The sequence below is a fragment of the Myotis daubentonii genome, chromosome 11, assembly GCF_963259705.1.
Source record: "Myotis daubentonii chromosome 11, mMyoDau2.1, whole genome shotgun sequence".
Classification (NCBI taxonomy): Eukaryota; Metazoa; Chordata; class Mammalia; order Chiroptera; family Vespertilionidae; genus Myotis; species Myotis daubentonii.
Genome location: NC_081850.1, coordinates 75,913,831 through 75,940,480, shown reverse-complemented (window position 1 = coordinate 75,940,480; position 26,650 = coordinate 75,913,831). Strand labels below are relative to the sequence as shown.

The following is a 26,650-nucleotide window of genomic DNA, read 5'->3' as shown; positions in this document are numbered from 1 at the left end:
TAATCTTATTATCAGAAATTAGGAGCAAGAGAAGAATTCAATTCAGCACAATAAACATATACAATTCAAACAAGTGCATACTCAGCCAGGCACCTGGGATATGGGGGGGAGGGGGGGGGGATCAGGCCTCATCATGAAGGCAGGCAGTCAGAGGGGAGGTGGACCTGTGAACAAAACTACAGAGCAGATGTGCCACGTGCTGTGTAAGGACAGGCGTGGAGAGTGTCGCGGATACAATACAGTCTCGATTCCTCTGAGCTGGGTGATCAGGATGAAGGGGAAAGATGATGTGTTTGGCCTTCTCCATTTCCCAAATGCTCTGTGTACACCAGTGTCCTTGGACTAGCAGGACAGGTGGGTGAGCGGTGGCTTGTGAGGCTCCTGACAGCCCTCATAACCATAACTTAGAGGGCCCCTGAGAGCCACAATACCGCTGACAGGAAGGTCTATGCACCGTGAGATTCATCGTTCACTCCTCTGGGTCCATGCATAGCTCCCAGCAGTCCAAGAAACAATAATAGCATCTACATGATGGAAAATTCATTTCAAAAAGACTCTCCAAGCAACTTTTGAAAAAAAGCCTCAAGCTCAGATGGAGTCAAGGAATCACAGGGCTGGCAGCTACTGCATAAACCAGCAGCTTCCAAACTTGCTTTCCACCTCTAAAGCCATTGCTCTACGGAAATTCACCCAGAAGCCGGTATACAAAACTGATACAAACAGAGCTGCTCTGCTAGAAATAGTGCCCCACTGTCTACTTGGCACCCTCCCCCTTTCCCCCAGCCCCTGGCACCCTCACCCCGGCAGCTCCAAGGAACCCCTGGGGCTCCAAAAGCAGTGATGGAAAACCGCTAACCTAGGCCAAACTCTCTGAGTAGATATGGGAAACGAGTCCCACAGGAGTCACGCTCTGCACTGCGCCTGAACACAAATCCAGGTCTCTGAGTCTAAGCTAACACTCCTCACCCGACTTCGCTAGAGCTAGATCGATGGAAAATTGCACTTTAAAGCAACAAGGCTCAAATCTGATCACCTACACATAATCCCTAAAAGCCCTGGAACTAGCCAAGTGTGAAACAGAGCCCAGCCCACAGGCTGGCAGGGAGAAGGTCGGAAATGAGTTGCAGAAGCACAGCTGACAATTCCATAGCGTTTCCTTCAGTTCCGTGGGACATAAACAGGTCTTGAAAGGCTTGGGCTGCGTGGCTGTGAGACCCTGGACCAGGCAGCCAGGAGGTGAATGCTAACGAGCTATGGAAATAGCGATTACTTTCCCCGTGTCAGGCACTGTGCCAAACTAAGGAGGATAAAGAGGTCTGAGATATTTTTATAGCAGAAAAACTTTCCTACAGACTCAATTATATAACTATCAGACTCCACCTCTGGGCTGAAACTACCCATGGCCTTCAGGAAGAAAGCAGTTTTCCCTACAGGAGGGTCACAGGTTTCTCCAGAGAAACTCCTAGCTATATGGCCAGCAACCCACAGCAGCTGCAAACCATCAGCCCAGAGACCTAGCCAAGCACTGTTTGGCGCCTGCCAGAGACGAATACCAGCCAAGCGGAGGGCAGGAGTCGTGCGCTGACCCGGCCGTCACACTGGACGTGGTAGGGTAGAGGAAGGTCCCAAACTCATCCACATCGGTGTCCTCCCAACTTCCTGAGGCCACTGAAGAAGAGAAGGTGCCCAGGGAGCAGTGCCTGAGCCCCAGTCGTCCTCCGTTGTTGGCACAGGGCGGACAGGCAGAGAAAGCCTCTGGGGCTGAAGGAATGAAGAGCTTCAGCACTGAAGTGACAGCCAAGATCAAAGGAACAGACTCAGGAAGATTCACTTACAGCCCAGGTCTTTGTCAGCCTGAAGATGGGTGCACTTTGTAATGCCGACACCACAGACATGAGAGAGTGAAGGTTGTTGAGTTCGAGGAGTTTCTGGGGGGAAAAGATATGGAATAGATTATTTTGCTGCTATAAACAACAGAACAAAAACACGCTCAAGTGTTACCAAATGACATATTTATGAAATTCAATTGCACTTAAAAATATCTCATGTAGAAAATGTAGTTCTAGGAAGTTCATAGAAACCATATGCTCTTTTCCTTTCAAATTGCCACAAGGTGAGTTTGCAGCTACAACATTTGCAAAATTTCATAAGCTGACTAGTCTGGCTGCTGGACAGAAACATGGCTCAGAAGAAGGCTTGATAATGCCCTTTATGTTCTTTTTTTTTTTTTAGACAAACCTGAACAGTCCCAGCAGGCTTTTGTGCACTGAAACCTCAGCTGGCCAACATCAGCGTGGGTCTTTGGTGATCACCTGGACACTGAATGGGGGGCTAAGGAAAGGCGCCATCAGTCTGCATAACCCGCCTCGGCCGGCAGGACAGATCTGGCTTTCCAGCCACTTGACCATGCTCCTCTGAACCAGACCCGGAATTAGTGAGAACATTTGGATTCAATTCAGACTCAGACAAGTTCCTTGCCATGGAGGGCAACAGAAGGAGACACAGTCAAGAGTAAGTGCAGAAAAATGTAATGGCTCTGGTCCTGGTTTTATGTGAGGGAAGCCTGCTAACAAGGCTGGGGTCCCAGGCTCATTCTCGGGAGTCCATGAAGTCTGGGTTAGCAGCAGGCTCTCCAGTCCCCCCACCCCCGGGCACCCACTCCTTGTGTGTCCTTGGCACAGGTCACCACTTCAAACACTACTCCTGAGCCTTGGCATCCTCATAGTTAAAACAAGGAAGGGCCCTAGCTGGTTTGGCTCAGTGGATAGAGCGTCAGCCCGTGGACTGAAGGGTCCCGGGTTCGATTCCAGTCAAGGGCACATGCTAGGTTGCAGGTTCAATCCCCAGTGGGGGGTGTGCAGGAGGCAGCTGATCAATGATTCTCTGTCATCATTGATGTTTCTCTCTCTCTCTTCCTCTCAGCAATCAATAAAAATATATTTTTAAAAAATAAACAAGGAAGGAAGTCACGGCCCCTCTGCTACCTGGGACGGCGCATGTAAACTGCCTAGACCAGGGCCTGACACCAGGGTCAACACTCATGGTGATGTGAGTTGCTCATTCTTTGTCAGGAAGACGTGTCCCCCCATATCTCCCGTTACTCATCTTGGGTACTTCCAAGCTCAGGTGCTACTGCCTCTACTATGTCTTTCCTGACCATGTTCCCAAGTCCGGGGACTCCACTGTCTGACCCCACAACAGTCTGTGCCTCTCCTTAGCACACTGGACTGTGCTCCCTGAGGGCTGGGGCAAAGCCGTGCCTGCCATCACATCCCCAGTACCTAGCTCAGCACCCAGGAGGGCCTAGTGAAATGGACAAATAAATGAAAAGCCCTCATGCCTAGTCTTCATGGCTTTGCTCCTACTTGGAGATTTCTCCCTTACCACAGCATTCAGACTTCACACATCTTGTAACGTTCTCTAATTGTTTCCTGCTGTGGAATAACAGATTCTCTGTGCGAACAGAATTTCGTCGTATGTAACTGGATTACTATACCTGTTACAGAATTTCTTTAGAGCTGAAGGTCCTCTGGGACAGCAATCACCAATCTTTCGGACCTCACGGACCACCAGTGGTCTGCAGACCACTGGTTGGCGACCGCTGCTCTGGGAGAGGATCCAGTCCACCCCTTCCCTTGTATGGATGGGAAACTGAGGCCCAGAGGAGGAGGAGCCTGCACAAGCACATTCCCAAGCCACCCGCAGCATGGCAGTCCACCATCGGAAGATGGCAGAGGTTAAAAGGGATCCCTTTAGGTCCCTTGGGTGGGGACCATAAACTCATTTCCAAACAGAAAGCACGAGGTAGGCTGGAACGTAATCGCACTTTCTCACGAGGCCCAGCACAAACTCGCTAACAGCAAGTATCATGAAGCCCAGCCTGGTCCAAGTACTTCAGACACACAGGACATAACAGTGCCCCTAACACACATACTTCATAGATGGATGCCCTTAACCTTCCTCGAGGGAGGGCAGGAGAGCAGCTCCCCAGAAGGCATGCTCCACGGACTCTGTGGGCCCTGGGCATGGACACTCACCTCGCTAGCCTCCCTTTCGTCCTCTGGGAATGGGATAGTAATCATGTGACATTGACTATGATCATTTCCCTAAAGCTCCTGCTGTGGTGCCTGGCTGCTGAGGGGCCTCAGTAAAGGTTAGCTGGCCTAGGATCGGGGTGGGGAAACAACAGGTGCACATGAAGCAAGGAGTGGACCAGGCAGAACAGTGTTCCGCTGGGTCAGGCAAGCTGGAGGCCGGGAGAAGTGTGTGGGGAGGAGGTGGCTGGGCTGTCTAAGTGATGAGAGTGATTCAGAAAGGCCCCTGGGACCACAGCGGGGCTGACAGAGATGAGGGAAGAGGGGAAAGGTGGGATGCAGACATGAGCCAGTACCCAACTACTGACAAGGACAGAACCCGTCAGGCAGGAGTTGGGAGTGGGAGCAACAGGGTCATCTGGCCCAGGTCTTAGCTCAGGATGGGTGGGTGAGGTTTGCTGGCTGGGGACAAAACTGCAGGATGTGATGGCATCACAAAAATCAATGCTAAGTAAACTCACCAACCCTGAACCAGCTAAATTTGAAGGAGGAAGAGGATGGATCCCAGGGGTAGCCCCTGGGGACTTATGAAAAGTGTGAAAGGCCAAAGAGACTAGCTGGCTGCCAAAATCACAGGGTGGAGGACCATGCTGCCAACGTGTGTGTGTGTGTGTGTGTGTGTGTGTGTGTGTGTTGGGGGGCTGGGGAGGAAGTTGGGAGCCGAGTGGGCATCCAGGTCAGTCTCCCAGCTGCCTCTGTCTGGGGAAGTCAGGTCACAGCCCCCGATCTGAACCCTGCCCAGGCAGACCCAGAGCACAGCTGCTCCCAAATTATTGAGGAAACATTTTTTAAATATTTCTTTATGGATTTCAGATAGGAAGAGAGAAGAAAAGACAGATAGAAACATCAATGAGACAGAATCATTGATTGGCTGCCTGAAACCCAGTCATGTGTCCTGACCGGGCATGTGTCCTGACCGGGCATGTGTCCTGACCGGGCATGTGTCCTGACCGGAAATCAAATCCTAAGCTTCTGGTTCATAGGTCGATGCTCAACCACTGAGCCACGCCATCTGGACAGGGACACATTTTTGAGACAAAGAGAGAAAGGAAAGGAAAGGGGATTGAAAAAATAAAAAACAGCTTACCTTGGCTATTTTCACAAAATGGCTCAGGATTTCTGCCCTTATTTTTAAAGTCTGTGCTGTTAGAATTTCTCGTACAACCCAAAAGCTGACCTGTAGAGTCAATACACAAACAGACAGACAGACACACACACACACACACACCAGAAAAGTTGTTAAATGCTGGGCCACCATGTCACCCTGCCCACCACTTTTAATGGGATTTCCAAGAGGCTGGGAAAGCATCACCCAGGGTTGTGTGAGGTCTCGTGTTCCTTAATGACACCCTACCTGGCAAATGGGTCCCCTACTCTCAGCACCACCTCTCCAACACACAGTGGTGCTGAGAGGTCAATACTTTTGTCGTCCCCCAGGGGTTAGTTATTGCGCCTCCATGACAGGAGTCTCTCGACAAGCGCTGCAGGGAATTCTGAGATGGGTCAGACAGGATTCCTTACTCAGAAGGATCCCAGATGTGGGGAGGCCATGGATGGATGGATGGATGGATGAATGGACAAGTGGCCAAAGGGATATGCATACTGTCAGTACCACCCACGAGATCCATATCCTCAGCCAGACCTAAGACAAGAAGAATTTACCAATATTCACACAATTGTAACAAGTTTAATTTTCTAGGGTAGGGTTACCCAAATACTAATGAAAATGACACAGAAATATCTTATAAAGTTCCATAAAACAATGCAGATTAAGGACATGTTTTTGTGGAGACAGCAGATGCCAAAGAGCATCCTGGTACTTCTGGTTCAGAACATCACTCATGCTTGACCTCTCACATAAATCAACATCTTCAAGCCCCTGAGACCTTTGGTGGGACCAAGAAAGTCATCTCCCCATGTGTAGCTGACTCGCATGACACCTCTGAGAACACAGAGGAGCTTTATGCCGAGAGCTCTGGGGAGTGGCCAGCTTTCTGGCTGAGGTTTCACTGCTGCCACGGCTCTTTGCAGAGCACAGAGGCTACGAGGGCAGTGAAGCTCTAAAGAGAAAGGTGGGGAGTAGGGACAGGGTGTGGGGTTCAAAGGAAGGCGGGGCACTGAAAACCTCTAAATTCTACTAAGCAAAAATTAGTTAAGAATATTCTAGAGTTAACAAAGCACATTTACTGCTGCAACCAAATGTATCCTCTTTACTGAAGTACTGGCCCTTTCCAAGGAGAAAACAAGGAAAGAATAACCAAGAATCAAAACTCTGCTTTTCACATTAAGCAGGAATATTATAGAAAAGTTTTCTCTGCATAATTATCTGTGGTTGGTTCCAGGGCATGCCCTGGTTTCCATAGAATCATTTTTTCCCAAGGAATTGCCTAAAATTAAGTTCAGACTCAAATGTTTACTAGCCAGTTATGGAAGGAAGATATTCTGGATACCACGTGATATACCCATAAACCTTATATTTTAATACATGCACATTTTTATGCCACATAATCTCCAGTGTGATCATTTACGTGTCCTGTATAATCTAACGAATTCCTGCATGCCAAAAAATCACACATATTTACAGAGCAGGAGAGTTGACTCTGATCTGTAGCATATGACATGTGGAGGCAACTCTAGGTCAATTCAATCCAACAGACTTTCATGAAGCCCTTACTGTGTACAGGCTCCAGGCACTGCAATCCAGACCCTATCAGTGCTTGCCTGGTATGGAGGTGACCAGAGGAGGAGGCAGCTGGTGGTGGTGGCTTGACCTGGAGTATGGGGGAGGTGACGATAGAGGAGGGCTTCTTGGAGGAGGCAGGTCTTGAAAGGTGGGTAGACTTTCGACAGGTAAACGTAGGACTGAGGTGTGGTGTATACACCAGGACCAGGGAGAGCCAAGTAGACTAATGCAACAGCTGTGGGGTAGAGATGATGAGGGAGATTTGATGCTAACAAGGGAAGTGAAAGCCAGATTGTAGAGGTCTGGAGAAATAAAGTGATAAGAAGGACCTAAGACAAGTAATTACACACAGGAGAGTCCCAGAGGCTTCTGAGCAGAAGAATGACAGGCTAGATCCCTTTATAGGAACACCGAACAGGAAGTTGGTGCAATGGTCTAAGTGAGAGGTGGGAGGCCTGAGCTAGGGCCACGCTGAGGCAGATGGAGGAAGGGGCAGGTAAGGAAGATATTACAAAGGTAGGATCAGCAGTTCTAAACATTTTTTAAAATATATTTTTATTGATTTCAGAGAGGAAGGGAGAGGGAAAGAGAGATAGAAACATCAATGATGAGAGAATCACTAATTGGCTGCCTCCTGCATACCCCCTACTGAGGATCAAGCCCACAACCCAGGCATGTGCCCTTGACTGGAATCAAACCTGGGACCCTACAGTCTGCAGGCCAACACTCCATCCACTGAGCCAAACCAACTAGGGCCTAAACATTTTTAATTCTCTTTTCTAACTACAAAATTTAAAAGAAGCTTAATGTAGAAAACAAGGGAAACAGAGATAAGCACAAAAGATGAATCACTTGCAACATACAGACCACCAAGATAACCACTGTGGTGTGTGTCCGTAGCCTTTCTTTCCAAAGAATATACATTGTATGTTAATCATATCACAAGAATTTCTATAAGTGAATAAATATTCTTCCACAACATACTTTTTAGCGGCTGCTAGGTATTTCATCTTAGGAATGTAGCATCATTAAGTGGTCCCCTATTGTTGGGTAGGTTATTTCTAATTTTTTGTTGTAGAAAAGAATGTTGTGGTGCCCTGGCCAGATTGCTAAATGGTTAGAGTGCGGGCCCACACACAGAAGGGTCTCAGGTTTGATTCCCGGTCAAGGACACATACCTGGGTTGTAGGTTTGATCCCCGGCCCCAGTTGGGATTCATTCGGGAGGCAGCTGAACAATGAATCTCATATCAATGTTTCTTTTTCTCTTGCTCTCTCCCTCCCTCCCTTCCTACTTCTCTAAAAAAAATCAATGGAAAAAATATCCTCGGGTGAGGATTAACACATAAAAAATTTTTCTGTGGCCGAAGCCGGTTTGGCTCAGTGGATAGAGCGTCGGCCTGCAGACTGAAAGGTCCCAGGTTCGATTCCGGTCAAGGGCATGTGCCTGGGTTGCGGGCATATCCCCAGTGGGAGATGTGCAGGAGGCAGCTGATCAATGTTTCTCTCTCATCGATGTTTCTAACTCTCTATCTCTCTCCCTTTCTCTCTGTAAAAAATCAATAAAATAAAAAAAATTTTTCTGTGGTGTGTGTGTGTGTATGTATGTGTATATATATATATATATATATATATATATATTTTTTTTTTTTACATATTTTTAGTTAATGTCTTAGGATAAAATTCCTGTAAGGTGGCATGAATAAAAGTATGTGTACCTATTTTCTAAAAGTAGATATAAAAAACTTGGCCTCTAAAAGGTCTATTTGTTTATCTATCAACAAGTTTGAGCAGATCAATGTTCCCATACACAGGCACATGCACCAGTTATTACAACTCTTTTTTTCGTTACTAAACTAATGGGCAAAATAATATCTCACTGTTTCTATTTTGCATCTCTTTAATGACTGCTCAATGAATATTTTTTGCCTTCTTTTCAGTTTTTTATTACAAATATTTATAGGTCACTTGTACTATTTGCCTTGTGAATTACCTGCTCAGGTCCTTCACCCATCTTTCTATTGGGACATCTGTCCTCTTACTATTGATTAGTAAATGGTCTTTGTATATTAAAGAAAACACATTAACCCTTTGTGAATCATACATTGTACCAAAAGTGTGGAGAAACTGGTACTTTTCGACACTGTTTTGGTGAATATAAATTCATAGGACCATTTTGAAGAACAACTTGAATGTGTCTTTAAAGTTATATTCTCCCTAGAATATTTACCTTATGAATATAGAAATTTAGAGGGACATATGTACAAAGGTTCACTGACGCACTGTTTATAAAGCAAAAGAATAGAAAATGCCCATCAATAGGGAATTGGTCACATAAATAATACTTTCACCTCAAACTCTCCAAGGAAGATGCTATAGAGGGAAGAGGGCAGCTGTGCTTGCTCCACCTTCTTGAGGGCTAACGATCTACATTAATTATTTGGAATTCTTCTGCATAGAAGGTTTGTCTTGTCTGCCCCCTTTATTTATCCAATCACTTATTTATATCAGAATGGACTCGCCTATATTTATTTTATACTTTGGGTTCTGATCCAATACTATGTCATTTATTTTGTTGCTCAGATCATTCCCGCTTCAGCCACTGAGGACTCTTTCAGTTGGTTCCTGCATCCCTTCCCTTTGACCCCCAGCATTGCTTTGGTTTGTGGGCTTGTTTAAGCATTTCCTTATTTTCCAGCACTATAAGGTGCTACAGGCTCATCTTGGCCATTTCTTGCCCCAGTCCTACACCAGCCACTTTTCTCCAAAAAGCCTGGGTTCCTTTTAGTAGACAATGAGATTAGAAACCAAATACCTAGCAGTGCACTGCTGGATTGTGTCTGCACTATTTTGCATTCCCAACAGCAATGAGCAAGAGTTTGTGTTGCTCTAGGTATTTGCTAGCCATTGGTATTTGTCAAGTTTTGTTATTAGTTATTTTAATTGGTATGTAGTCTTTTCCATTTTCCAGTGACAAATGATGTTGAGCATCTTTTCATGTTTATTTGCCATCTGCACATCTTCTTGGGTGAGGTGTCTACTCAGATCTTTTGCCCATTTTTTTAATTGGGTTGTTTTCTTATTGTTGAATTTTCAGAGTATATTTTGGATACAAGTCTTTTATCAGATATGTGTTTTGTAAATATGTTTTCCAGTTTGTGCTTTTTTTAAAAAAAATTCTCTTAGCAATGTCTTTTGCAGAGTAGAAATTTTTAATTTTCATGAAGTCCAGCTTTTCAAGTTTTTCTTTCATGGATTGTACTTTTGGTATCATATCTAATAAATAATCACCAAAGGTCATGTAGATTTTCTTCTATGTTTTTTCCTAAAAGTTTTATAGTTTTGACTTCTGGCTTCCACTTAAATTGCCACTATTTAGGAAAGTTTATCAAGTCTGACCTATAGTTTTGGCTTTTACATTTAGGTCTATGTCCATTTTAAGTTAATTTTTATGAAAGATGTAAACTCTAGGTTCATTTTTTTATATATGCTGAAAAAATTCCAATTATTCCAGCATCATTTGTTGATAAAATTACCCTTACTCCATTGAATGTCCCTATGCATTTGTCAAAGACCAGTTGACTACGTTTGTATGGGTCTACTTCTAGGCTCTCTATTGCAGCGGTCGCCAACCTTTTGGACCTCAGAGACCACCAGTGGTCTGTGGACCACCAGTTGGCGACCGCTGCTCTATTCTGTCCCACTGTCTTAGATGTCTAGTCTTTGGTCAATAACATGCTGTCTTTATTACTGTAGCTTTTCTGTCTGTCTTGAAATCAGGTAGAGTGAGTCTGCCACCTTTGTTCTTTTTCAGTATTATGTCTTTAGTCTTTCCATATAAGCTTTAGAATCAGTTTATTGATAGTTATAAAATAGCTTGCTGAGATTTTGATTGGGCTTGAGCTGAATCTACAGATCAACTGGGAAGAACTTAATAATGAATCTTCTAATCCATGAAAATAGAATATTTCTCTATTTCTATCTACTTTGCTTTTTTGCATCAGTGTTTTATAGTTTCTACAAACAGAACTTGTACCTAGTTGTTACTGTTATACCTAAGTATATTTCTTCATGTGTTTGTGTACTATTGTAGCTTTTTTTGAATTTCAAATTCCAATTCTTCGTTGCTGGTATAGAAAATCTTCTGTATATTGACCTTACAAACTGCAACCTTGCTATACTCACTTATTAGTTCCAGGATGTATTTTTAAAAAATAGATTTCTTTGAGATTTTCTAAATAGACAATCATGTCATCTGTGAATAAAGACAGTTTTATTTCTCCCTTTTCGATCCGTATATCTTTTCTTTTCTTGTTTTATTGCACTAGTCAGGACTTCCAGTATGAATGGCAGTGTTAAGAGAGTGCACCCTTGCCTTGTTCCGAATCCTGTGGGGAGAGCACCAGTGTCTCACCATTAAGTGTGATGTTGGCTGCAGGACTGTTGTAGATATCCTTTATCAAGTTGAAAAAGCTTCCTAATTTGCTGAGATTTCCGAAAAAGTCATGAATGGATGTTGAATTTTGTCAAATGCTTTTTTGAATCAATTAGTATGATAGTATGATTTTTCTTCTTTAGCCTATGAATACACTGTATTACATGAGTTGATTTTCAACTGTTGAACCAGCCATGTATACCAGTTGTAGAATAAATGCCACTTGGTCATGGTGCTAATAAGCTTTTAAAATACAGACACTATTATTATCACCATTATTGTTCCAGTGGTATAATTAGCACTAGAGTTTAGCCACTGAAGACTAAGATATCCCCTGGGAAATATCTCAAGAGTATTATAGATGAATAAAGCAAAATAGTTATGAACACAAAGAAGTTTATTTAATCAACCACAAATAAAACAATCAAAGCATAAAGTAAAGAAAAATTCAGGTTTACAAATACTGTCTTTTCTTATGAGAAATCTACTTTGCCATAAATTTCTCATAAGCCCATTCACAGTTTTCTTAGAAACCTGGAGTTAGAAGGGACTTCAAGGCCCCCTCTTTCCCTCAACCTCCTCACCCTCCACCCTCCGCCCCATGATGTTCTACAGTCACTATGATAAAGGCCTGTCTGGTCTCTGCCTGGGCTCTCATAGGCAGGGAACTAACTACCTTGTATGAGGGTAAGGCACTGCCTCCCCACTCCCATCCTCTGGTTCCTACACTTACTGATTGGGCCCTATAGGTTATGCTAAATCAGCTTCCCCAGAGGAACCCCTCAATTACTTGAAAAAACCCTGATTATCTCCTCCCTGAGTCTTCTCAATCCTAGATCCTTCACTTGGTCCTTATGTAACATGCTCTCTTTCCCCTCACCCTCTGGCCACTGTAATGTTGACTTGCCACTCCTGTGTGACAGTCGCCCTGCTCTTCATGCGAGGCACCCAGGAGTGGCTGGATAAAGCAAAGGAAAGTGAGATCACCACACACCATTAGAATGGCTAAAATAAATAAATAAAAATTTAAAACCCTGACAATACTAATTGCTGGCAAGGATCTGAAGCAACACAAACTTACATTCATTGCTGGTGGGAATGAAAAATGGTACAGACACAATCCAGTGATTGTACTCCTAGGTATTTACCAAGCGTATTTGAAATTTTGTGACCACACACACACACACACACAGAGAGAGAGAGAGAGAGAGAGAGAGAGAGAGAGACAGACAGACAGACAGACAGACATGCATTTGTTTACAGCAGTTTTGCTCATAATTATAGAAAACTGGAAGTAAATAAGATATCATTCAGTAGGTGAATGGGTAGACAAGCTGGTATGTCCAAACAATGGAATCGTATTCATAAAAAAATTAAGACATCAAGCCATATAAAGACATGGATGAATCTTAAATACATATTGCTCAATGAAAGAGCCAGTCTGAAAGGGCTCTTTATATATGATCCCACCCACTTTGACATCTGAAAAGGGTGAAGCTATAGAAATGGTAAACAGATCAGGTTCTGGATCACTGTCTTCCTCTCCACACCAAACTCTGCCTTCTTCCTTGGGCAACTTCGGTATCACTGTGCATGACTGTGGCCTCAAGGCTGCTTGGCCACTTCAGCAACTCTTACCCCACCTACCACTTCAGTCACCTCCTCCTCATAATCACCCAGAACTGCTCTGCACCAGAAACTTTAAATTCCAGTCTTGGGCCACAACCTTTCAACCTTCCCTTATCCCAGAGCCCCCACTGTGCCTGTCCTTCCTTTTCACCACACCTGCAGTCCTCTGAGCAGACTGCTCCCCTATCATTTGTCACTTCAGCCCTTAGTCAGCACTTTAAGTTCCCTTGCCCTTGCTCCTTCAAAAACTCTGCTTTGCTAACCCCGACCTGTGGCTGGATCCAAGCATTTGCCCTCCTATGTCCCTACTCCCAGGCTGCAAAGTGCAACTTCAGAAAACCATCTACCCTTGTGCACTGGAACCACTTTAAAAGTCACAATCTCGGTTTCATCTGGGCCATCGTCTCTGCCCAAGAGTCTTTCTATATTTCCACAGTCGGCTCTCTCCTTCCCCCGGAGTGGCTTTTTCGTTTCGCTTTCATAACAATCGTGCAAGGTGAGTACCGTTACTGTTCTCACAGATAAGGGAACTGGGGCTCAGAAAGGTAAGTGACTGCTTTCCTTTGTCTGGAGTGCGATGGGGAAGCTTGTTCTCGCATATGGAAGTCTGCTGGGAAGGAATGCCAATCAGTGTATCTCAGGGAAAGCAGCCCAGTGGCTGACCAGACCTGGCCACCGGCCAGTTTTCAACCCGGAGTATGTCCAGGAGCTGCTGCTCTGAGGAGCTGACAGGCCGCAGGAAGACCCTCTCTCAGGTACCGTTCGGGAGAGTGTGGCTTTGCTCTGGTTTGTTGTATTGGTCTGATCTGGACATGATGCCATTGTTCACAGGATGAGCCACGCCGCCCTTGGCCACGCTGACCTGGCCTCCTGTGCCAAGCAGATTACATCAGAGCCCCCAGTGGCCTCCGGGAGCTCGGCGGCTGGTCGGAGGTGGGACAGCGCTGGCTCTGAGTCAGACAGTTTTGCTAAGAAACTATGAATCCCCTGATAGTGTGTGCACATCTGGTTTTTGGTGTGTTTTCTTAAAAGACTAAGCTCAGTTGAAAAGGAAAAGAGTTTGAAAACAAAGAAAAAAGAAACAAAAGACTTTAGAACTTCCTTTTCAAAACAAACGGTGTGCACTCCCTACCGCCGTCAGGCCCTCCTTAGTTCCCATTGTCTCATAAAACAAGTCATGCTAACGCAGCCTTGCTCTGAGGACTCGAGCTGGTGCCTCTCTGAGGCTCCTGCTGTACTCAGGGTGGCAGCCCAGAGTAGGGAGGTCTGGAGGGGGCTGGGTAATGTGATGCACAGGACCCGGCATTTCCAAGAGGGAACGCCCAGCTGGAGGAAGGCGCCAGAGGGAACCCAGGCCCATCACCCAGAGATCCAGTCATGCACACCATGCAACCTCTAAGCCACTGTCCTCATTGGAAACCAGTAAAACAAGCAGAAAATAAGAACAACTGTCAACAGCACCATTTAAGGGCTTGATCCATCCAAAGGGGTCTTGCAGGGTGCTTCCTACTGATGACCATGTCCTGGGAGATCTGACAGCAATCAGAAGCCCACCCCTTCAGCAGGCCCAAGTCCCCACTATCACTTAGTAAGTAGGGATGCAGATCTTCAAACATGGAACAAAAGTTCTGGCTGGACCTAGTCAATTTGTAGTAGGATGTATGAGGCCAGTGAGCAGGCCATCAGGAATTCAAAGAAATTCACTTCAAGGAATGCTTCCTGAGCACCTCATTCACTCATTCCACATGTATTTACTGAGGGTCTATTCTATGCTGACCTTGGGCAAAAGGTGGGGGACGCAGTGATGAACAAGGCAGACAGAGTTCCTGCCCTCATGGAGCCCACAGACGGGGAAGGAAGCTGGAGACTGGAGAGTCGCACAAAATGAGGACAGGTGAGTGAGGGCCACATGGAGAAGCACAGGTGTAGTGAGGGAATGCATGACGGGAGACCTTATACAGGCTGGGGTTCATGGAAGACTCCCCAGGAAATGCCGTTCAGGCTGAGGAAGAATTCTGAGCTGAGAAGACAGCATGCATGGAAGCCTGACGGGAGAGAGGTATGATGCATTGGGAAAGGAAAGGAAGGCCAGGGTGGCCGAAGCCCACAGAGTAGGGGGAGGGGCAAGAGATGAGGCTGGCGGGCGGACATAGCCAGATCCAGCATGCAGGACCTTGCAGGGCAATTAAGGTGCTTGAACCTTAGCTTATGTGGAACTGGAAGCCACTGAAGTGATTTAAACACAGGAAAGATGTGTTCAGTTCCACCTGCTGTGAGAAAAGAGGACTGTGATGGCCCAAGAATGGATGAAAGTGGGGGTTCAGGAAGAGGGGCCTGGACCTGGGACCAAGTGTTTGGAATTGAACCCCAGCAGGGTTCCCCAGTCTACAGGTGGCAACACTGCTGCTATTGGACAGGCACATGCAAGGGGTTGCTTACCTGGTTAAACCTCCGGGTAAAGGCCACAACGTTTGGGGCGAGACTATGTTTCTCCTTCTTACTCCATCCACAGCTGGCTAGTTCCTAGGAAGCAAAGAGTCCATTTCAACAGTGGTTCTAATTGGGATGCAAACACAGCAGGGGCACCTGACTGGAACGCGGATATGGAGGTGGGGAAGAGCTATCCACACCGGAGTGGGAAGATCCTCTGCCTCTGGAGAGGAAAGCTGGGAGGAGGCGCTTCCTGGGACCCTAGAGATGAGAAGGGGGATGCTTTCTCTACAGCCCTATTCCCCAGGACTTCTGTCCAAAATACTCAACCTCACCACTGCCACTCCACCAGCTTCTCTGGGACCAGAAATCCCTTCTTGACTCAAATTGTCTGAGAGAGGACATAATGTTTTAACTAGTGGGACTCATCCCCCCAAAGGCAAACTCGAAATTTAAATCTGGCTGGAGAATCTCAGGTTTCATCAGCTACATGACATCCTCTATTCCTGGGGTCAAGGAAAGCCTGACCCAAGCCCACTGCAACCAGGGAAGCTTCTGGGATTACCTTGATTCCTACCTGAAGCTGGAGCCTCCCATCCATCATATAACCAAAAGGGGACAGAGGAGAGGTTCCCTTTAATATCTCTTTCAGGGGCCTTGTCTCTTCTTTTTCAGCAGGCTTAGCATTATAGTTCGATCAAACTACCTAAAATTTACCTTTCCATGAGGCTGGTTCTGATCCAAGGGAGATAACAGGAGCAGTCTAAGGGGATTGTATAAAAGGACCAAGGAAAAGCCCCTATTCAAATACCTAGCATTCTCAACTGGTGCCTGTGGAGCTCTGGTAGAGAATGGGGGAAAGGGTAGATTCTAAAGTTCTCCACCCCTAAGTGACAAGACCTCCTTTTAGTTCATATCAGGCCTCAGTATTATTAATAACATTATTTTACCACACGCCTGGAACTTTTGTAAGATCTTTAGTGAGAGCCAGCTGTCCACCAACTGGAACAGACACAGTGTGACCAGCGTCTGCTAGAAAGCCAGAGAGGGCAGCAGGAACAGACAAGAGAAAACTTGCCGGCTGAGCAGTTAGGCCTGCAGCGCCGCGCCCGTCCACTGCAGCTCAGGACCCAACTTTAAACCTCAGCCTAGCTGAAGGCAACGGACAGCCCTGGACACCAGATGAATGACCTGGCCTTGAGAACGACTGAGAACCCGCCAGAAGCTAAAAACAGCTCCTCTTCCTGGTCACCTCGTTTCTGTAAATGGCATCATCGCCCTCCCGGTCACCCACATGAGGAAACACAACCATCCCTGACTGCCAAGTCCTTCACACCCTAAATAAGAGTAATGACAACGATATTAACCAATGCTACCATTTATCAAGAACCACCCCACACACAGGCCAGCACTGGAGAGGCACTTCCCATGTTACCTAATTCTCAGCACAACCATTTTAACAAAAAGGTTAAGGGCCTCAGTATCATTCATCCTCTTGAAAAGATAATTTGACTCTACTGTCTTTCAAAAGCGCATATGAATGCCTTTGAGATGTAAAATTTACCTGTGTAGCCTGGCTGGGTGGCTGTTAGTTGGAGCATTATCTCTTACACCAAAAAGGTTGTGGGTTCGATCCCTGGCTGGGGCACCTATGGGAAGCAACCAATCGATGTTCCAGTCACATCAATGTCTGTCTGTCTGTCTATCTATCTCTCAAATCAATAAACATATACCTTGGATGAGGATTAAAAATAATAATAAATCACCTGTGTACCATGATCCTCCTTTATCTGAAATGTATATTTGGCCTACCTGAGTTATATTTACTTCTCCCACCCTATTTTATATTTACTTCTTTTCACCTATTTTAATCGTTTTGCAAATGTATATTATTTCCCTTTCAATGTTTAATTGTGAGGACAAGAGCCTTTCTCCCCTGTGAATCCCAAAGCCAGTCCCAGAAAGGTATGGGTTATAATCAGATAGAGAAATGAATTCATAAAACTGGTGTTCAAGGACTGAGGCATGGTTGTTGCCTAATTTCTGGCCAATAGTCGCTCCTTTTATTTTATTTTTTTCTGACTTCTTTGATAAATAGCCAAAATTATACACGTGTGTGTGTGTGTGTGTGTGTGTGTGTGTGTGTGTGTGTGTAGATTTGAGTCCCCAATCTTACACCACGCCATAAGTAACTTAGGAAGGCATCCTGAAAAGGAGCAATGTGGATCTTCCCCTTAGAAAGACCAGGCTCAGCCCTAGCTGGTTCGGCTCAGCGGATAGAGCATCAGCCTGTGGACTGGGGTCCCAGGTTTGATTCAGATGCAGTCAAGGGCACATACCTTGGTTGCAGGCTCAATCCCTGGCCCTGGTCAGGGCGTGTGCGGGAGGCAACCAATCGATGTGTCCCTCTCACATTGATGTTTCTCTCTCTATGCCTCTCCCCCTCCCTTCCACTCTCTCTAAAAATCAATGGGGTGAGGGGGCGAGGAAAATAAGTAAATAAAAATAAAATTATTAAAAAGAAAAAAGAAAGACCCGGATCCTACATGATGCTTATCTTCTCAGAACCTCAATTTTCTCATCTTAAAATGGGTGTAGTACTCTATTTATCTGTGAAGTTCATCTTGACAATTAGATGAGATTAATACACCCAGAGCACCCAGCACATGATGTGTGATAAAGGTTATCTCCTCACCTCTTCCCCGGTCATGCGCCGTCAGAATCAGCTCTAACCCCAAACACCCTCTGCTTCCCCCACACCACACTCTTATTGCTGTCTTGAACTATTTAAAAATCTATTATTTCTCTTTCATTTTGCTGATGTCATGCAGGCAGGAACCAAAGCACGCAGTTCATACATCTGCCCTGAATTTATTTGAACATTTCTAAGACCGTGACTCAAAAACCGTATGTGTAGTTCTTGGGTTTTGACAATTCCCTAAGCAACCTTTGGCACTGGAAGGCCCGTAATATTTAGAATTAAAACCCCAACAGAGTAAAACACTGTTGAAGAGCTTCCTTGATAAAATAGAAGGATCAAAGGACTTAGAGCCAACCAAGGACCTCACCCCAAATCCCAGCCCTGCCACTTATTCCTGGGCGACCGAAGGTGAGTTCAGCTCTCTCGCATCAGTTTCCTGGCTGATGAAGCAGGGATGGTGACACCACCTCCACAGACCAAGAGAGAGGCTGACAGAGAGGCGACATGGAGAGCAAGGCCTGGCTCACAGCAGATGCCGAGCAGCATTTGTTGAATGAACGCGTTCCTCAGTGCTGAAATCTCCCAAACGCAGCGCAGAAAGATTTATCACGATGTCAAAAGAAATAAGGCTATTCTATCTACTAAAACAGGCCCTGAGCCCCACCTCCTTGGCCCTGCTCCTCTTCTGTGTTTGGCCTTATAGGATTACAAGAGATTCCATCTGTGTGAAGTGCGTTTGGAAAATGTGAGGTAATAGAACAATGCTCTTCCAGTCACTAATGCCTAAAAAGGTCCATGCTATGGAACGGATTCGAGTGTAATTAAGTTCGAGTTGACCAGAGGAGACAGGGCTGGTTCTAGAAGGGAGACAGGGTGTGGGCTGATGCTGGTAGGGTCCTGAGGAGCCACTCAGCCGCCCTGTCCTGACTCTGACTCTGTCCCCTGCTGAGGTCAGCTGGATGTGGAAGGAGAGGAAGAGCCTGCACAATCCTTTGCCAGCTTCTCCGGGGTCTCTCTGTGAGGTGGATGTTCCCCGGGTTCGTCAGGGAGGGAAAACATGTTAGAAGAAAACTTTCTACCACTAAACCTACAAATGTACCCTCCTCTGGCTTCTGGGAAAGGGAGGGCCCTTGCCCGCAGGATCCACCCTCCTCCTGGGCTCTAGGTCCCATCCCTGCCCCTCGCTCAGAGGCCCTGATACCCTCTTTTGTTCCAGTATCTCCACCCTCTTCCTCCCCAATTTCCTCTTCCTCCCCAACTTCCTCTTCCCACTAGCACTCTAATGTGCATTAAGCCTCTCCCATTAATAATAATGATGATGATGTTTATGTTCTAGACCTCTAGTCTCCTCCTGCTCCTGCTAGCTCTTTCTTCTCCTTGCAGGGAACGTCTTGAAAGGGCCATCGGTTCTCACTGTTTCAACTGGCTTCCCTCTCCACCTTTCTCCACTGAAATGGCCCTTTTGTTTTCTTTTTCTTTTAAAAAAAATACAAATTTTTTATTTCAGAAAGGAAGAGAGAGATAAAAACATCAATGACGAGAGAGAATCACTGATCAGCTGCCTCCTGCACACCCCACACTGGAGATCGAGCACACAACCCAGGCATGTGGCCTGACCTGGAATCCAACTGTGACCTCCTGTTTCATAGGTCAATGCTCAACCACTGAGCCACATCGGCTGGGCTGAAACTGCCTTTTCTCTCCCAGCGACAACGTCCTGGCTAGGCAACCCCTCTGCCGTATTTGTCACTCTGTCCTCGCCTTCAGCCATGCGTTCTTCTGGTTGCCTTCTCACCTCTCAGGCCCCCCACTCTCAGGCTTATTTTCTAGTTACTTTTTTCTTTTCTGACACATGTACCCCACCCCCACCAACATCTGTCCATGCTCATCGTCTACATTCTCCTATGTCTGGGTTCCCTCTGGAAGATCTCATTTACCGCCATGGCCTCAACCGCACGTCTGTTCAGCCCAAGTTTCTCTCCTGAGCTCCAGCCCAGGATATTCAGCAACCTGCTGGCCACACCTTCCGTGGCATCACACAAACACCTAAAATCAGCAAGCCCAGACCAAAAGGGTGTCTGACCAGCTGCCCTCCATAAAAAGCACACAACAATGTGAGATTCATTTAGACATCCATTCTGACATCAAAGGAGAATGTTTGTTACAAGGAAACTATGGAAAAACCCCTTGGTGATGTAAAAACAACTTTGTCTCAGCGCCCTCATCGGCAAGCATTCCTTGGTGACAGTAAGAGTCAACACTGCTTTCAGCTCACCCCGCAAAACTTCCCTGGCCATACTGCCAGGAGCGCCCTCTCGGGCTGCCAGCTTTGTTCTGAGGTGTCTGGGAGTCAGATGCCCTGAGGTGGCCTGAGAAAGGCCTGACCCTGACCATGTCTGGGGTCAGGAGGAACAGCCCTGGAAGAGGAGATCTGGGGAGTGGGACAAGTCCTCCCTGAAGATCCCCCAAAGGATCTAGGCTGCCAGGCCATAGGAAGCTGGTGCCTACACATGGTGCTTCCATGCATGCGCTTACTTCTGACTGCGATCTTCTCCAAATCACATCCCTACAACATGCCTACACCGAACAGGCATCACCTCGAGGAAAGGGACCACCACCAGGCTAGCAGCCGGCACCACATACCATTTTGCTCAGTGACAACCTCTCTCTGCCTCCCCACTCTGTGTTCCTCCCCATTCCTCCCATCTATCCTCTGGGACAATCTTCAGAATTGGTGGAATAATCCCACACTTAGCCAAAGGAGTTCTAAAAACACCCCAGGGAAGGGTGGCCCACTGAGGAAATGGGAAAGACTGTGCCAGTTTTGGGGTTGGTGTGGGGACTGACTAAGGAGCAAACGCTTTAGGACTCTCAAACGTCACTGTTGGGTATGCAAGATGGTACAGCAATATGGGAAAGCAGTTTGGCAGTTTCTCATAACATTAAACATACACATACCAAATGACCAGCAATCTCGCTAATGCAAACATTTGTCCACACACAAAAACATATACGCATGTTTATGGCAGTTTCACTCTCAATTTCCCCAAACTAAAAGCAACCCGGATTCCCATCAGTCAGTGAAGGGATAAACAAACTGTGAGACAGCCATATAATCAAACTAGAGGCCCAATGCATGACATTCCTGCATGGGTAGAGTCCCTAGGCCTGGCCGGAGATCAGGGCCCATTGGGGGCTTCCGGCTGCCGGCTGGAGGCCTTCCTTCCCTGGCTACCAGCTGCTGGCCGGGGCCTTCCTTTGTTTCGCGCCGCTCCCTGGTGGTCAGCACACGTCATAGCAAGCAATCGAACTCCTGGCCTCCCAGTTGAACTCCCGAGGGGATAATTTGCATATTAGCCTTTTATATATACAGATGCTACTCAGCAGTAAAGAAGGGACAAAGTGCATCAGCACAGATGAATGTCAAGCTTTATGCTAAGTGAAAGACACCAGACACAAAAACATTATATGATTCCATTGATATGACATTCTGAGAAAAGTAAAAACTACAGGGGCAAACATTGGGTCCCTGATTCCAGGGACTTGGGACAGGAGGCAAACTGACTACAGTGGGCACAGGGTTATTTTAAATCAATAGACGTTCTCTTTCTGGATTGTGGTGGTTACGTGAGAGTATGCATCTATCAAAACTCAACAAACTGTTCACTAAAAAGGGTGAATTATACTGGATAAAAGTAAACCTTCATAAATATGACTTTAAAAAAGAAAAGGAAAGGAAATAGTCCAAGCATATAGAACTGTGAAGGGAAATCCCATAATAATAGCTGAGCAAAAAGACTAAGGACCAAAGGGCCCTGAAGGGGGAAAATTAATGAGATTAAAAAATTGATAGAGATAAAAATATAATAGAAAGTTTGAAAAGATTTGAGGACATGACAAAGGCAAATGATACTAGAAAGAAAGCAATTATAATCTCTAAGAATAACAAAAAACAAGAATTCCTAGTTGTATAAATTTAAATGTGATATGTTTTTAAATTTATGTGCACTTAAATAGTACATATTTAATACGTTTAAATGTTTTTTAATAGTTGTATCTATTTAAATATTATATACCTATATACATTCTAATATCAGGCAGTTGGATTGAAAGGAAAGAGAATCTGTAGGTCCCTGATGGGAGGCACATTATCCCTTGAATGATGAGGGTCATCAAAGAATGAAGTGCAACCCTGGCACACCACAGAGTGGCACTGAGCAGCATGTGCACAGCTGTGGCACTGGGTAATGTTTACACAGCCGTAACAATAATAAATGCTGCTTGTTGGTTTTCAACTTTTAGGGTCAACCTGAGGGAAAGTGTGATGGACTTGGTTGCAGTTGCAGAATGTCCAAATGTTAATTTAACTAATCTGACAATGAGAAAGTACAGCTGATGGAGATGGCAGGTGGAGGGGGAAAGGAAAGCGTAGGAAGTGAACAGTCGGGAAACACTGTTTAAAGCTGATGAAACTACAAATTAAGGCTTCCATGCACCAAATAAAGTTCCAAAAGTCACCAGTAGAAGAAAAACCGGTTTAAAGAGTTCACCTCTGGAGAGGGGTGGGGGTAAGGGTTCAAGCCTTTTTTCACAAGATCTTCTGTACTATCTGATTATCATGTACAGGATAACTTTGAACAAATTTTAATAGATGACATAATTCAATATTACACACTGTAATCCTTCTAAAATTAAATCTTCACAGTCGAGTAATTACTCAGAAATATACAATTTTTTTATAAAGTCATTACCAGCTTATGACCTGTCAGTGCCAACATTTATAAATAACATACAGTTTTCACATGCCCACTAGAAGCTTCTGTACCTTTTGATGGAGTACTCCTGCGAAATCACGACCAGCTGGACCTTCGGGAAACAGGCCTGTCCTACAGAGAGATGTTAGGGCTTTAAGCAAAGGAGGCAGCAGCTCACTGGGGAGCCGGACAGCGTCCTGGAGGGCTCCTGGCAGGAGCTGCATAAACCCTCCCTGAAACAAAACCAGCTGTAATGAAAAATGGAAGGAGAAGAAAAGGGAAGGAGAAAGGCAAAAGGAGGCAAGGGAAGAGAGGAAGGATGTAAGAAGGAAGGAAAGAATGAAGGGAGGGAGAGATTGAGGAAGAGAGGGAGGAAGGAGGAAGAGAAGGCAGGGGTAAGTGACAGCAATGTGCCAGGGCCTCGAGGGGCTCAGTGTCCGTCCTATGGGGTAGAGAGGCATAACTCAAGGCAGCAAAGACTCCTACACGGCCCTGCTTTGTTCCCCAAGGCTGAGGTGCTAAACGACACTTCTAGGTCCAAGCCTTCTGAGTAGCTGTCCCTGGGCAGCGGTGTCCTTACCTCTTTCTTAGATGATGAGGAGGAGGAGTAGGAGGAAGAGGAAGAGAAGGGGAAAGGGTGAGAAGAAAGGATAAGAAAGAAAAAAGGGACAACAGTAAGCACGTCTGCATTCATTTTTTTATCAAAGTTAACGTATGTTTTAGGACAGCGGTCGCCAACCTTTCGGACCTCACTGACCACCAGTGGTCCGCAGACCACCAGTTGGCGACTGCTGTTTTAGGAAATACAGCCAGGAACAAAACATGCTGGGGCTTTCATGGAGCCTGTGTCCTACAGGAAGGGAGAGAGATGAGAAACTTGTAATAAGTCAGATGACAAATCCTAATAAAGTATCAACAGGACGAAGGAATGGAATGTTTGGAGGGGATGCCCCAGGCCTGGCTGGCAGGCGGGCACTAGCATGGAGACGAAGGAGGTGAAGCAGCTCTACAAGTACAGGCAGAGGCTTCCAGGCAGAAGGAAGGACAGGTGCACAGAGCCTGGGTGGCGGCCATGGGATCTCAGAACAGGGTGGCTCGTGTGGTTACAGCAGAACGAGCGTGGGGGACAGTGGGCAGCGAGGTGATGGGAAAGGAAGGGGTGGGGAAGCCTGGCTTGAGGACAGCGAAGGGCTGGATTTTATTCTGAGAAAGATGGGAAGAGATGGAGAAGAGGTAGTTCCCAAAGCCTCATGCTGTGTAAGTTTTACTGCTCTGATAACATGAGTACAGACAGATCCAAACCCATGAAGTGCTCTTGTGCTGTGCTATGACCCATCTGTACTAGAATCTCACACATAGAGTATCATGTGAGATCCATTCGCTTTAGTAACTGGAAATAAACACCTGCTAGGGGCTGTGTGTGTGGAGAAGGGAAGGAGGCAGGGCCCAGGGAGGCATGAACACGGGGGCCTTCATCGGGCCTCAGCACCCCCTGACTAAACAAACCACAAGAGGGGAGAGTTGCTGGGGACAAATGGTGCCTTCTGTAGAGTGAGGGTGCGTGACGAGGGGGAGATCACTGAATGAATAGAAGTAATTCATCTTTCTCATAGTTGAGTCATAGTTTCTATAGAAAAGCAACTCGATTATAGCCACCACTACTTCATCAAATCCCCAAACTACTGTCTGCTCAGAAAACATGTAGACTTGGGATCATGAAGATGATGCAAATTTCCCAAAACATTCCCTTTCCAGTCCTAGTGCTGTGCAGCTCTGCGTAATCAGAACCAGCTGTCAGTGCAGGGCAGCAGCCAAGGGCGCCCCTGAGCACAAGCTCCCGTCCATTATGGGGGTAGAGAAAGGGCCCCAGGAACAGGACAGAGAGCAGCCATCGGCAGATCAGCTCTCCCACTCGTAGGCCCGATAGGAGCCCCACAGGGCCACCCCTTCTTTCCCACTCTCACACTGGGGATGAGGCTCAATTCCCTTCCCCCAAATTCCTGGAGAAAGTTTTTTCCAAATAACATCATTCAGATGTTCTCTTTTTAGAAAAAAACCACTAGTGGGTGGTTTCTTATTAGGGATCTAGTATATGTTCATTACAGAAAATTTGGATAATGCAGAGAGCCCATAGAAGAAAATTTAAATCACCATTAGCCCAATACCCAGAGAAAATCAGAGTTTACATTTGCATCAATAGCAATGACAGCAACAACAATAGCAATGTTTACTGAGTGCTCACTAAATGCCAGGTACAAGGTCCACAGTTTTACATGCATTTACCTGTTGCTCAGTGAATTCTCACTACAATTACTGCCCCATATTACAGATGAAGAGACAAAGCTTACTTGGAAAAGTTACAAAATATGCTCAAATCCTCAGATGCAGTCAATATGAGAACCAAGATTCACACTCAGGCAGGCCTGTTGGTGTCAGGAGCCTGGGCCCTTAGCCACCGAGCACCTCTGTCCCCTGGACAGTGGCCACTCCCCACTCCCAGTGCAAGGCACACACACATGTGCACACTCACTCTCAAAAATTGAGCTCATACTGTATGTGTGGTTTTATAACCTGCTGCTGTCCTTACTATGTTACCAACATCTTCTCACATCTGCCCCATCCCTCTTTTTGGTAGAATTCCTATGATGCACACATGACATCTCCTAGAAACAATTCACCATGTTTGTCTCCTTTTGTTTCTCCTTGGAGTTCTAAGAGAACCCTATAGCTCATCTTTTAACTCTGGTTTTGTGCAATCTCTAATTTGCAGCTCACTGTTTCCACTGCAACTGAAATTTGGCAATCACGTTTTTCAGCACAATTCAGTCCTTCTTAATCTTGGTCTTCACATACTGCAGGGTCACCCTGAACATGGCAGGGAACACAACATGAAATTTCTGAAAGTACCTGCTTCATAGGAAGAGGCAGGCAACGACCTAATCTTTTGTACTGCTTTCCAGTTTTTGGCCAAACAAACTTTCCTATGTCTGGTGAGTATGCTAAACACCACATCGGAAACTGGAAAAGTTAACTCAAAGGTTCCGGAACCATATGATTTTACCAGCAAGTCCTCTCAAACTTCTAAAGAATACCTAATTCTTATACTAAATAATTTATTCCAGAATACAAAAAGTGACAGGAAAAAGTCCCAAACCCTAACACCTAACAAATTCAGAACAAGAGGGGAAAGAATCATCCCCCATGGATGAGTCCTTTCGTACAAGTGCACCGGGATTCAACTCCTCTTCCAGTGCTACCCTACTTCCTTTGCTCAGGCACAGCTATCGATCACTCTCTAACACAGCAGTTCTCAACCTGTGGGTCGCGATCCCTTTGGGGGCCGAACGACCTTTTCACAGGGGTCACCTAAGACCATTGGAAAACACATATTGAATATATAATTACATATTGTTTTTGTGACTAATCACTATGCTTTAATTATGTTCAATTTGTAACAAGGAAAATACATCCTGCATATCAGATGTTTACATTACGATTCATAACAGTAGCAAAATTACAGTTATGAAGTAGCAATGAAAATAATTTTATGGTTGGGGGTCACCACAACATGAGGAACTGTATTAAAGGGTCACGGCATTAGGAAGGTTGAGAACCACTGCTCTAACAGATAAACTTCCTGCGTGCACACACACACACACACACACTGCACACAGAATCATCCCACATTACCTAGCAGGTTTGTCAAAGAAATATAAGAATAAGCTAATGTTATGAAAATTTTAGCATAACAACAGCGCATTGATAAATCAAAGATGATGAAGTGATATGTTCCTCTCAGATACTTCAAGATAATTAGCAAAATGAAACATTTGTTTAGATTTTAAAAAGGACTTAGAAGTTTAGTAACATCTATCTCAAACCAACAAAGAGAGACACTACAGGAATGTGAATTAAAATTAGAAAC

The 26,650-nt window shown here is 45.6% G+C and overlaps 1 protein-coding gene across 16 annotated transcripts in view; it reads right to left on the bottom strand.

Annotated features, from left to right (window-relative positions):
- The window catches only part of RALGPS1 (Ral GEF with PH domain and SH3 binding motif 1), a 257,027-nt gene that overhangs the window by 128,312 nt on the left and 102,065 nt on the right, over nucleotides 1-26,650 (bottom strand). For all 16 annotated transcript variants that reach the window (XM_059658077.1, XM_059658078.1, XM_059658064.1 and 13 more), the window contains 3 exons: nucleotides 15,280-15,363; nucleotides 5,182-5,271; nucleotides 1,836-1,928 (listed from right to left, as the gene is read on the bottom strand). In XM_059658077.1, the coding sequence (XP_059514060.1) occupies nucleotides 1,836-1,928; nucleotides 5,182-5,271; nucleotides 15,280-15,363 (267 nt within the window). The remainder of the gene's footprint in view (nucleotides 1-1,835; nucleotides 1,929-5,181; nucleotides 5,272-15,279; nucleotides 15,364-26,650) is intronic.